The 13469-nt window shown below is 45.4% G+C and overlaps 1 protein-coding gene across 1 annotated transcript; it reads left to right on the forward strand.

Annotated features, from left to right (window-relative positions):
* Positions 1–7024: 7024 nt before the first annotated feature.
* Positions 7025–12573, forward strand: LOC134928621 (probable E3 ubiquitin-protein ligase MID2). The gene is made up of 2 exons (XM_063924546.1): positions 7025–11110; positions 11806–12573. Exon 1 carries the CDS (start codon positions 7025–7027, stop codon positions 8603–8605), a length of 1581 nt encoding a protein of 526 aa, XP_063780616.1. The 3' UTR covers positions 8606–11110; positions 11806–12573.
* The last annotated feature ends 896 nt before the right edge of the window (positions 12574–13469 follow it).

The following is a 13469-nucleotide window of genomic DNA, read 5'->3' on the forward strand; positions in this document are numbered from 1 at the left end:
ATCTGTTGAAATCAGATCACTACATTTTGGCCACCGTGCTCGATCCTAGATTTAAAACCTACCTTGGATCTCTCTTTCCGGCAGACACAAGTCTGCAGGGGTTCAAAGACCTGCTGGTGACAAAATTGTCAAGTCAAGCGGAACGCGACCTGTCAACATCTCCTCCTTCACATTCTCCCGCAACTGGGGGTGCGAGGAAAAGGCTCAGAATTCCGAGCCCACCCTCTGGCGGTGATGCAGGGCAGTCTGGAGTTACTGCTGATGCTGACATCTGGTCCGGACTGAAGGACCTGCCAACGATTACGGACATGTCGTCTATTGTCACTGCATATGATTCTCTCCCCATTGAAAGAATGGTGGAGGATTATATGAGTGACCGCATCCAAGTAGGCACGTCAGACAGTCCGTACTTATACTGGCAGGAAAAAGAGGCAATTTGGAGGCCCTTGCACAAACTGGCTTTATTCTACCTAAGTTGCCCTCCCACAAGTGTGTACTCCGAAAGAGTGTTTAGTGCCGCCGCTCACCTTGTCAGCAATCGGCGTACGAGGTTACTTCCAGAAAATGTGGAGAAGATGATGTTCATTAAAATGAATTATAATCAATTCCTCCATGGAGACATTGACCAGCAGCAATTGCCTCCACAAAGTACACAGGGAGCTGAGATGGTGGATTCCAGTGGGGACGAATTGATAATCTGTGAGGAGGGGGATGTACACGGTGATATATCGGAGGATGATGATGAGGTGGACATCTTGCCTCTGTAGAGCCAGTTTGTGCAAGGAGAGATTAATTGCTTCTTTTTTGGTGGGGGTCCAAACCAACCCGTCATTTCAGTCACAGTCGTGTGGCAGACCCTGTCACTGAAATGATGGGTTGGTTAAAGTGTGCATGTCCTGTTTATACAACATAAGGGTGGGTGGGAGGGCCCAAGGACAATTCCATCTTGCACCTCTTTTTTCTTTAATTTTTCTTTGCGTCATGTGCTGTTTGGGGAGTATTGTTTTGAAGGGCCATCCTGCGTGACACTGCAGTGCCACTCCTAGATGGGCCAGGTGTTTGTGTCGGCCACTAGGGTCGCTTAGCTTACTCACACAGCTACCTCATTGCGCCTCTTTTTTTCTTTGCGTCATGTGCTGTTTGGGGAGTGTTTTTTGGAAGGGCCATCCTGCGTGACACTGCAGTGCCACTCCTAGATGGGCCAGGTGTTTGTGTCGGCCACTAGGGTCGCTTAGCTTACTCACACAGCTACCTCATTGCGCCTCTTTTTTTCTTTGCGTCATGTGCTGTTTGGGGAGTGTTTTTTGGAAGGGCCATCCTGCGTGACACTGCAGTGCCACTCCTAGATGGGCCAGGTGTTTGTGTCGGCCACTTGGGTCGTTGAGCTTAGTCACACAGCTACCTCATTGCGCCTCTTTTTTTCTTTGCGTCATGTGCTGTTTGGGGAGTGTTTTTTGGAAGGGCCATCCTGTGTGACACTGCAGTGCCACTCCTAGATGGGCCAGGTGTTTGTGTCGGCCACTTGGGTCGCTTAGCTTAGTCATCCAGCGACCTCTGTGCAAATTTTAGGACTAAAAATGATATTGTGAGGTGTGAGGTGTTCAGAATAGACTGAAAATGAGTGGAAGTTATGGTTTTTGAGGTTAATAATACTTTGGGATCAAAATGACCCCCAAATTCTATGATTTAAGCTGTTTTTTAGTGTTTTTTGAAAAAAACACCCGAATCCAAAACACACCCGAATCCGAAAAAAAAAATTCGGTGAGGTTTTGCCAAAATGCGGTCGAACCCAAAACACGGCCGCGGAACCGAACCCAAAACCAAAACCCGAAAAATTTCAAGTGCACATCTCTACTGACACCATGATATAGAATTTAATGTCTACAGTTATACACATTAACCTGTATTGCTGCTTTGTTTCCTGTGAGGGTGTGAGTAGACACGTTACCCTATGTTCATATAAGAGACACTAATATTTTCCTGTGAGGGTGTGAGTAGACACGTTTCCCTATGTTCATATAAGAGACACTAATATTTTCCTGTGAGGGTGCGAATAGACATGTTACCCTATGTTCATATAAGAGACACTAATATTTTCCTGTGAGGGTGTGAGTAGACACGTTTCCCTATGTTCATATAAGAGACACTAATATTTTCCTGTGAGGGTGCGAATAGACATGTTACCCTATGTTCATATAAGAGACACTAATATTTTCCTGTGAGGGTGTGAGTAGACATGTTACCCTATGTTCATATAAGAGACACTAATATTTTCCTGTGAGGGTGCGAATAGACATGTTACCCTATGTTCATATAAGAGACACTAATATTTTCCTGTGAGGGTGTGAGTAGACATGTTACCCTATGTTCATATAAGAGACACTAATATTTTCCTGTGAGGGTGTGAGTAGACACACGTTACCCTATGTTCATATAAGAGACACTAATATTTTCCTGTGAGGGTGTGAGTAGACATGTTACCCTATGTTCATATAAGAGACACTAATATTTTCCTGTGAGGGTGTGAGTAGACACACGTTACCCTATGTTCATATAATCGACACTAATATTTTCCTGTGAGGGTGCGAATAGACATGTTACCCTATGTTCATATAAGAGACACTAATATTTTCCTGTGAGGGTGTGAGTAGACATGTTACCCTATGTTCATATAAGAGACACTAATATTTTCCTGTGAGGGTGTGAGTAGACATGTTACCCTATGTTCATATAAGAGACACTAATATTTTCCTGTGAGGGTGTGAGTAGACATGTTACCCTATGTTCATATAAGAGACACTAATATTTTCCTGTGAGGGTGTGAGTAGACACACGTTACCCTATGTTCATATAAGAGACACTAATATTTTCCTGTGAGGGTGCGAATAGACATGTTACCCTATGTTCATATAAGAGACACTAATATTTTCCTGTGAGGGTGCGAATAGACATGTTACCCTATGTTCATATAAGAGACACTAATATTTTCCTGTGAGGGTGTGAGTAGACATGTTACCCTATGTTCATATAAGAGACACTAATATTTTCCTGCATTACAGGAGCGGTCGCAGAGCAGGCACTTCCAAGATTCTGCTCACACTTTGAGATTTTCCCTATTTCTGGCATCCAGTGACAGTCATGGGGGTTTAACCTAGTTACTATGCACCAGGCATTCCCAACCACGGTCCTCAAGGCACACCAACAGTGCAGGTTTTAGTGATATCCAGGCTGCAGCACAGATGGTTAAATCAAAATAACTGAGCTACTAATTAAGTCACCTGTGCTGAAGGCTGGATATCACTAAGACCAGGACTGTTAGTGTGCCTTGAGGACCGTGGTTGGGAATGCCTGTGATAAAGCTAAATATTTATCTTATATAAAACCCTTTGTGAGGTCTAAGAACACTGTACGCTATTTACGTATGGAGTACCGTAAGGGTACGCTCGTTGCGTAACGATCGCTTAGCCGTGGTCGAGACGCTCAAGCGTCACGTTCGCTCACGGCCAAGAGATCACAGGCAGGCACGCTATTGGCTGCCGACTAACGTAATGATTCGCTATAGCGTAGCGGACGCTCGGGACCACGAGGAGATCACCAGCGGCGCTGACGCTCACAATGTTAAACCTTTATATCTAAACCATAGACAATGAAATATGCTGTAAAACCTTTGTGTAGAGATAGGGTGTAGATGCAACACAGTGTAACCTTATTAACTTAAAAGCTGTTTGAGCGTCACCGACGCTCTGAGAATACTTAACACTATAAGAAATACACAGATACCGTGCTTAGGGTCCAACGCCTAATATATATATTATGAATGTTATACTTGCAAAAGAATTAATACAATACAAGTCATACACTACAATATAACATAGACTACCTAACCAGATAACTGCACATGAAATACAATACAATACTATTACGTTTAAGAGAATACGAGAGAAAGAGAAGAGAGAGAGAAATGGCCCATAACCACAAGAAAGACAATATGATTGCGGAGAAAACTTACGCACAAAGGAAACGATCGCATGCGCCTCTGGACATCCAGCTCCCGATTTTCAGCAATGATAACCATTGAAGAGTGAGAGCTGGATGTGATCGGCTTGTCTATTTATGCCCCACACACAATACAATTCAATGGTCCCTACAATCTCATTGTTCATTGGACACAGGAATTCCTCCTCGCATTATAACAAAAGGTCATAGGTTGATTCATACAGGTGGGCTGTGACTATTTCCAACAGCTCAGGTGGGAGGGAAACTGGGTTTCCCACCGCATGGATAAGTAAGTGCAAATACAGTAAATGTTCATAAACTTCTTATGTCCATAACTATTCGCACGAGCGATTAATCCGCTTCAAACCAACACCGGAATATTGCTAATTAAAAACTCTTCCGATGGATACTAAACACCACTGTATTACTCCTGTCTGACCCTTCGTATCAAACAAAGGGGGATTTCTCTGTTCATGAACATTCTACATTAACCAAACTTTCAGAATCTATCAAAGGGACCATGATCTACAAAATACATTATATGGTGAAAATATGTAACGATTGAGTCGCACGCTACGAACACATGAACTCTACCGTAAATGCACATACTGCGCGCCCGCGGGTGCCCGCAACAGCGAGTATGCGCACGCACGGGAGAGCGCACGCATGCGCAGCGCAGACCTGTGTGAGGTGCAAATATGGCAGTGTGCATAGAGATATTTTTCTGACTTTGACAGTCCACCCTTTGGCAGTCAACAATAACTGCCATCTTCTAAAACAGAGAAAAATATATGTCAGGGGTTAATACATTTACATGGTTGGGTAGGGGAGGAGAGGAGAAGGTAGGAAAAGGGTATGACCTAGTGAGATAGCAGAAGCATGTGTGTATGAATTCGTGTTTGGGGGTCATGTATCATCGTGCCGTACGTGTTTTAAATCAAGCTTCGAGGTATTGCGAAGTATACATTTGAATTCCTTCTTATCCCGTGGTACGGGTCTGTGGATGGGCTGTCAAACTTTACCGAGCTCTTTTCGGATTTTGGTTGCAACAAAATGGGGAGCACATTTTAGTTGATGATACATGAATGGGGGAATATGTGATTGCTGATATTTGTGCCTGTATTCCCTATACTATGTGTGTACTATGTGCATAAAATTTGGTAGATCACATATGAAGACTCACAAGTAAGATGATAATTGATGGTATAATTCTTGCCAGAGTGAGGGTGAGAAAAAGAATCACCCACTAGCATGAAATTGCATGTGGTGCAACCACAGCGGAAACATCCATGTTTTTTATTTGATAGAAAATGTGTGCCTGATGTTTTATCGTATTCAGTAATATCTGTACACACTAGGAGGTCCCGAAGGTTACGTCCCCTAGTGAAACATGGCATAACATCCATGTTGTTAAATGGATGTTATTCTTACTTGTGAGTTTTCATATGTGATCTACCAAATTTTATGCCCTTGCGGATTGCCTTACATTGGGAAGACACAATATACATTCAAGGAACGTATGACCATGCATCGTTCCACGATTCGAGCAGCTTTGGCAGGGAAAGGTAAATTGGATCACCCAGTAGCTCACCACTTTGCAGAACAGAAACATAGTTTAGCATCGCTCCGGTACAGAATGATCGATTTTGTACCTAAACCACGTAGGGGAGGTGATAGGAACCGTCTGCTTCTGCAGAGAGAAGCACAATGGATCTACCGCTTATCAGTTTTGAGTCCTCGTGGTCTCAATGAAAACTTCAGCCTTGCATGCTTTTAGTATGTGTTTTTATGCTCTATGATATGTTTCTATCAGTAATATGATATTGTTACTAATGTTGTCTCTTTAATTGGATTATCTGATTAGCTGCTGCTATACATGTCATTTTTTGTTTAGATGTTGCTATGGTGATGGTGCACGGCATCGCCCCCTTGGGGGTGACGTCATTTTGAGTGGACGCGAGTCGGGGCTTCCGGCGGGACGCCTGACCACGGCCTCTTCACATGGGTGCAAGTGTACATAAGGTAAGATTGTATCTTTGTTTGTTTAATGTATCCTGAAGATAGTGCTGAATAAAGAGCACTGAAACGTTGTTACCACATGGTTGTTCGCTTCCGTTTTCTGATTGCTGAGTGCCGCACTGGTATGTGAATTATATATATATATATATATATGTGTGCGTGTACAGGCTGATCACAGACACCAGCTCAGACATCAGATGACAGGTCAAAAAGAGCAGGAGCCGGCATGGGCATCTCTAGAGAGGAGGGGACCCGTGTGCAGACTCCGTGTGTGGGCCCTACCTCTCCCGCAGCCGGCGCGCCGCTGCTAGCGCTCTGAGCGCTGTAGACTCTTGCACTGTACCAGAGTCTCTAGTGGTCAGTGCGCTAGCAGCTAGCAGCGGCGTAACAGCTATGGGAGAGGAGGGGCCCACACACAGTCAGCGATGGACTCCGGAAAGTAAGTATAGGAGAAATGGGTGCGGTGTGGGCCCCCCCCGGGACTCAGGGGCCCGTGTGCACCACACACACTGCACCCATTATAGAAACGCCAATGGGAGCCGGGAACCTGAGGGGACCTGTGGATAACGCTATCTGAAGATAGTGTTATTATCAGTAGGGCTTCCTCCAGTATTATTTTACAATTATTTTTTTTGTACATGATGCCAGATCACATTTCCTATTACATGTATGGGAAATGTGATCTGCTTACTAAAAAATGTGATCAGTAGTGTACAGTAGTACAGCCCTTCAGTATACTTCAGTCAATCTAACACAGTGTGAAAAAGGTGTGAATTCAGAAAACTCCCCTTTTCACATTATTTTTGTAAAAAATAAAGTTAATACATATACCCCTAAGTAGATTGTTCTGCATGATGTCCCTTTATATTGTGGGTGCGTCCCTTAGTATAACTGATCCTGCACCTATAATCTGAGTGACAGCTCCCCCTCCCCCTGTGTGCAGAATGTGACTGTACGGGTATCTGAGTGTCAGAGACTTTCACTTTCATTTCTCTCTCCTGCTGCAGCGATGGCGTCTGCTGATCTGAGACAGGAGCTGGACTGTTCTATCTGCCTGAGCATTTATACTGACCCTGTAACCCTGAGATGTGGCCACAACTTCTGCCGGGTCTGTATTGATCGTGTGCTGGATACACAGGAGGGGGCTGGAGTATATACCTGTCCTGACTGCAGAGCAGAGAGTCAGGAGCGTCCTGCACTGCAGAGGAACATAACGCTGTGTAACATAGTGGGGAGTTTCCTGTCTACTCGGCCTGATCAGGAGGAGACTGGGATCCTCTGCACTTACTGTATTCACTCTCCTGTACCTGCTGCTAAATCCTGTCTGCATTGTGAGGCTTCTCTGTGTGATAATCACCTGAGAGTACACAGCAAGTCACCAGAGCACGTCTTATGTGACCCCACCACTGCCCTGGGGAACAGGAAATGCTCCGTCCATAAGAAGATCCTGGAGTATTACTGCACTGAGGACTCTGTCTGTATCTGTGGGTCCTGCAGGCTGGATGGAGAACACCGGGGACACCTGGTGGAGATGCTGGATGAGGCCTCTGAGAAGAAGAAGGAGAAGCTGAGGAATGTTCTGCAGAAACTGACCACAAAGAGAGCGGAGACTGAGAAAAGAGTGCAGAGTCTGCAGGAGTGCAGGAAAGAAGATCAGAGAAAAGCAGATGGTGTAATAGAGACAGTGACTGCCCTGTTTAGAGACATCAGGAGACAGCTGGAAGACCTGGAGAAGAGAGTCCTGAGTGAGATCTCCAGGCAGGAACAGCGCGTTTCACTCTCAGTCTCTGATCTGATCCAGCAGCTGGAAATAAAGAAGGACGAGCTGTCCGGGAAGATGCGTCACATTGAGGAGCTGTGTAACATGGGTGACCCAGTGACTGTCTTACAGGAACCAGACACAGGGGACTTGTGTGATACTGAGGACACAGAGAGACATGATACCCAGGTCCGTGGTGCAGGAGATCTGGATGTGGGTCTCATCTCAGGGACATTACACACATTATCTGATATAATAACAGGTATAAATACAGGGATCTATGTGCAGGGACCTGCAGACATATTACTGGATGTAACCACAGCTGGTGATTATATACAGATATCAGGTGACAGGAAAACTGCATCCTGGACACCAAGTCAGAATCACCCAGTAACACCAGAGAGATTTCAGTGGTATCAGGTAATAAGCACCAGGAGATTCTCCTCAGGGCGACATTACTGGGAGGTGGATGTCAGTAAGTCAGTGGTGTGGATGGTGGGGATGTGTTATCCCAGTATAGACAGGAGAGGGAGTCAGTCATACATTGGATATAATAACAAGTCCTGGTGTTTGGAAAGGTGTAATAATCAGTACTTAGTGTTACATGACAGTAAGTGGATCTCAATACCTGACAATACCCCCTGTGACAGAGTGAGGGTGTATCTGGATTATGGGGCAGGACAGATGTCCTTTTATTCTCTGTGTGACCCCATCAGACACTTACACACCTACACTGCCGCCCTCACTGAGCCCCTCCATGCTGCTTTCCTTGTATGGGATGGATGTATAACTATATGTGGGGGAGTCAGGAGCCGGGAGAAATTACCATAAGAAATCTACCCAGATACTGGTGACATCACAGGGAGAGAAATCTGACAGGTGAAAGATTCTGAGTGGGTGGATCTACAGGTACATCTGAGCCCCTGTGTAACAAGATGACCAGTGTGTCTTCGGGATGGCCATCGTGTGTTCACCATCGATGGTTGCCATTGATGGTGAAACTCTGAGTGGCCATTGATGGCCATCAACTATGCTATGGGAGACCATCGATGGTTTCACTCATCGATGGTCATTCCTGTTATTTCAGTGAATGATCCACGGGCTAATCACAGCCTAGGGCAGGGCTTCACGGGTGTTGGGGGCGGAGCTATGCTCCGAGTCCTGGCATTTGTTTACGCTATGACATTGATGGAGGGAAACTATCTGGTTCTCTCCCATCGATTGGCAAAAGAATTCGACATCGGCCATAAACTATCGATGATTAGGAATCATTGATGGTCGATGGCCATACCTAGTGTGTCTGAAATGTGTTCCCATGTTGGTAGGGATGGCATCAGTGGGTTTCCTATTGTACGCTCCCAGGTGCAGTACAGCTACATGTCTATTGTACACTACCAGGTGCAGTACAGCTTGTACACATGTCTATTGTATACTACCAGGTGCAGTACAGCTTGTACACATGTCTATTGTACACTCCCAGGTGCAGTACAGCTTGTACACATGTCTATTGTACACTCCCAGGTGCAGTACAGCTTGTACACATGTCTATTGTACACTACCAGGTGCTGTACAGCTTGTACACATGTCTATTGTACACTACCAGGTGCAGTACAGCTTGTAGACACATCTATTGTACACTCCGGGTGCAGTACAGCTTGTACACATGTCTATTGTACTCTACCAGGTGCAGTACAGCTTGTACACATGTCTATTGTACACTCCCAGGTGCAGTACAGCTACATGTCTATTGTATACTCCCAGGTGCAGTACAGCTTGTACACATGTCTATTGTACACTCCCAGGTGCAGTACAGCTTGTACACATGTCTATTGTACACTACCAGGTGCAGTACAGCTTGTACACACATCTATTGTATACTCCCAGGTGCAGTACAGCTTGTACACACATCTATTGTATACTCCCAGGTGCAGTACAGCTTGTACACATGTCTATTGTATACTCCCAGGTGCAGTACAGCTGTACTCACGTCTATTGTACACTCCCAGGTGCAGTACAGCTTGTACACATGTCTATTATATACTCCCAGGTGCAGTACAGCTTGTACACATGTCTATTGTACACTCCCAGGTGCAGTACAGCTTGTACACATGTCTATTGTATACTCCCAGGTGCAGTACAGCTTGTACACACATCTATTGTATACTCCCAGGTGCAGTACAGCTTGTACACACATCTATTGTATACTCCCAGGTGCAGTACAGCTTGTACACATGTCTATTGTATACTCCCAGGTGCAGTACAGCTGTACTCACGTCTATTGTACACTCCCAGGTGCAGTACAGCTTGTACACATGTCTATTGTATACTCCCAGGTGCAGTACAGCTTGTACACATGTCTATTGTATACTCCCAGGTGCAGTACAGCTTGTACACACATCTATTGTATACTCCCAGGTGCAGTACAGCTTGTACACACATCTATTGTATACTCCCAGGTGCAGTACAGCTTGTACACATGTCTATTGTATACTCCCAGGTGCAGTACAGCTGTACTCACGTCTATTGTACACTCCCAGGTGCAGTACAGCTTGTACACATGTCTATTGTATACTCCCAGGTGCAGTACAGCTTGTACACATGTCTATTGTATACTCCCAGGTGCAGTACAGCTACATGTCTATTGTACACTCCCAGGTGCAGTACAGCTGTACACATGTCTATTGTATACTCCCAGGTGCAGTACAGCTGTACTCACGTCTATTGTATACTCCCAGGTGCAGTACAGCTTGTACACACATCTATTGTATACTCCCAGGTGCAGTACAGCTTGTACACATGTCTATTGTATACTCCCAGGTGCAGTACAGCTGTACTCACGTCTATTGTACACTCCCAGGTGCAGTACAGCTTGTACACATGTCTATTGTATACTCCCAGGTGCAGTACAGCTTGTACACATGTCTATTGTATACTCCCAGGTGCAGTACAGCTACATGTCTATTGTACACTCCCAGGTGCAGTACAGCTGTACACATGTCTATTGTACACTCCCAGGTGCAGTACAGCTGTACACATGTCTATTGTACACTCCTAGGTGCAGTACAGCTGTACACATGTCTATTGTACACTCCTAGGTGCAGTACAGCTTGTACACACGTCTATTGTATACTCCCAGGTTCAGTACAGCTTGTACACACGTCTATTGTATACTACCAGGTGCAGTACAGCTACATGTCTATTGTATACTCCCAGGTGCAGTACAGCTTGTACACATGTCTATTGTACACTCCCAGGTGCAGTGCAGCTTGTACACATGTCTATTGTATACTCCCAGGTGCAGTACAGCTTGTGCACACGTCTATTGTACACTCCCAGGTGCAGTACAGCTTGTACACATGTCTATTGTATACTCCGAGGTGCAGTACAGCTTGTACACATGTCTATTGTACACTCCCAGGTGCAGTACAGCTTGTACACATGTCTATTGTATGCTCCCAGGTGCAGTACAGCTTGTACACATGTCTATTGTATGCTCCCAGGTGCAGTACAGCTTGTACACATGTCTATTGTATACTCCGAGGTGCAGTACAGCTTGTACACATGTCTATTGTACACTCCCAGGTGCAGTACAGCTTGTACACATGTCTATTGTATGCTCCCAGGTGCAGTACAGCTTGTACACATGTCTATTGTATGCTCCCAGGTGCAGTACAGCTTGTACACATGTCTATTGTACACTCCCAGGTGCAGTACAGCTTGTACACATGTCTATTGTATGCTCCCAGGTGCAGTACAGCTTGTACACATGTCTATTGTACACTCCCAGGTGCAGTACAGCTTGTACACATGTCTATTGTATACTCCCAGGTGCAGTACAGCTTGTACACATGTCTATTGTACACTCCCAGGTGCAGTACAGCTTGTACACATGTCTATTGTATACTCCCAGGTGCAGGACAGCTGTACACATGTCTATTGTATACTCCCAGGTGCAGTACAGCTGTACACATGTCTATTGTACACTCCCAGGTGCAGTACAGCTTGTACACATGTCTATTGTATACTCCCAGGTGCAGCTGTACACATGTCAGAATGAAGATATGTATACACAATATTGTCTATTTTTCATTTACAAGCTTATTCCTATATAAAGATATCAGTAATAAATCAGTGATGGATCCGTTGTACAATAAATGATCTAGAAGTCACTATTATTTATCCTGTAATTGTGTGTCACTCTCTCAGGCCGGTCTGGGTGCTTGGTGTTTGTGTATCACTGTTGGGTGTCAGATACATATAAGTCACACAATAAAGGTGCTGTTTAGTATTGGCAGTATACCATAGAGCTGGTACTTATACCATCCTGTACCCTCACCTCTCTGCCCCACAGTCACCCACACATGGTTTCCCATTGCAGGAGTCACAGTAACCTGTGTACAGGGTACCATCTGCTTTATATGGGCCCAATGTGCCCCAGTTCCCCACATCTGGGGGCATAGCCTGACTAGGGTAATACAGAATCTCATATAGCTCAGTTATTACTACCACTAAGAATGAGGATGGCGGGGGATGTACAATTGTGCAGAATGTCCTGTTATACAAAAGTAACAATGACTGCCACACAGACCTGAGGTTATGAGTTCCCTTCCTGACCTGATCACTCTCTGTGTGGAGTTTGTATTTTCTTTGTGTGTTTCCTCCCACACTCCATACACATACTGGTAGGGTAATTGGGATGTGACACAGTGTGTATGTGTGGACATGTAATAGGGAATATAGACTGTAATCTCCACCGGGCGGGAACTGACATAAGTGACTGAAATATGCTGTGTACAGCGCTGCGTAATATGTGTGCGCTATATAAATAATGTAATAAATAAGTAATATTGGGATGATGTATTTCCCCAGTAGACATGTTTTCCAGATTTATATAAAGTAAAATATCAGGCACAAACAGATTTACAAAAAATGGTCAAGTATATAATCTGATCACTCTTAAAGGCATATATACAAATATAAGTGTATATATGTCTCTATATATGCCAATAAATAATCTGGAATACTTATACACTAAACAAAAATATTGGTGGTGATTCAGACCTGATCGTAGATGTGATAGAAATATCACATCTGCGATCAGTTTCTCTGACATGCGGGGGGACGCCCAGAACAGCGCTAGTCCGCCCGCATGTCAGGCCCCGCCCCCCTCGCACCTGCCAAGTAACTCCCTACCTGCGCAGCATAGCTGGGTGTGTGGGCGCAATAGTCATCACTGGGTATGTGGGCGCAATAGTCACTCACTGGGTGTGCGGGCGCAATAGTCACTCACTGGGTGTGCGGGCGCAATAGTCATCACTGGGTGTGCGGGCGCAATAGTCACTCACTGGGTGTGCGGGCGCAATAGTCATCACTGGGTGTGCGGGCGCAATAGTCACTCACTGGGTGTGCGGGCGGAATAGTCACTCACTGGGTGTGCGGGCACAATAGTCACTCACTGGGTGTGCGGGTGCAATAGTCACTGACTGGGTGTGCGGGCGCAATAGTCATCACTGGGTGTGCGGGCGCAATAGTCACTCACTGGGTGTGCGGGCGCAATAGTCACTCACTGGGTGTGCGGGTGCAATAGTCACTGACTGGGTGTGCGGGCGCAATAGTCATCACTGGGTGTGCGGGCGCAATAGTCACTCACTGGGTGTGCGGGCGCAATAGTCACTCACTGGGTGTGCGGGCGCAA

Source organism: Pseudophryne corroboree, chromosome 5 (assembly GCF_028390025.1).
Source record: "Pseudophryne corroboree isolate aPseCor3 chromosome 5, aPseCor3.hap2, whole genome shotgun sequence".
NCBI lineage: Eukaryota > Metazoa > Chordata > Amphibia > Anura > Myobatrachidae > Pseudophryne > Pseudophryne corroboree.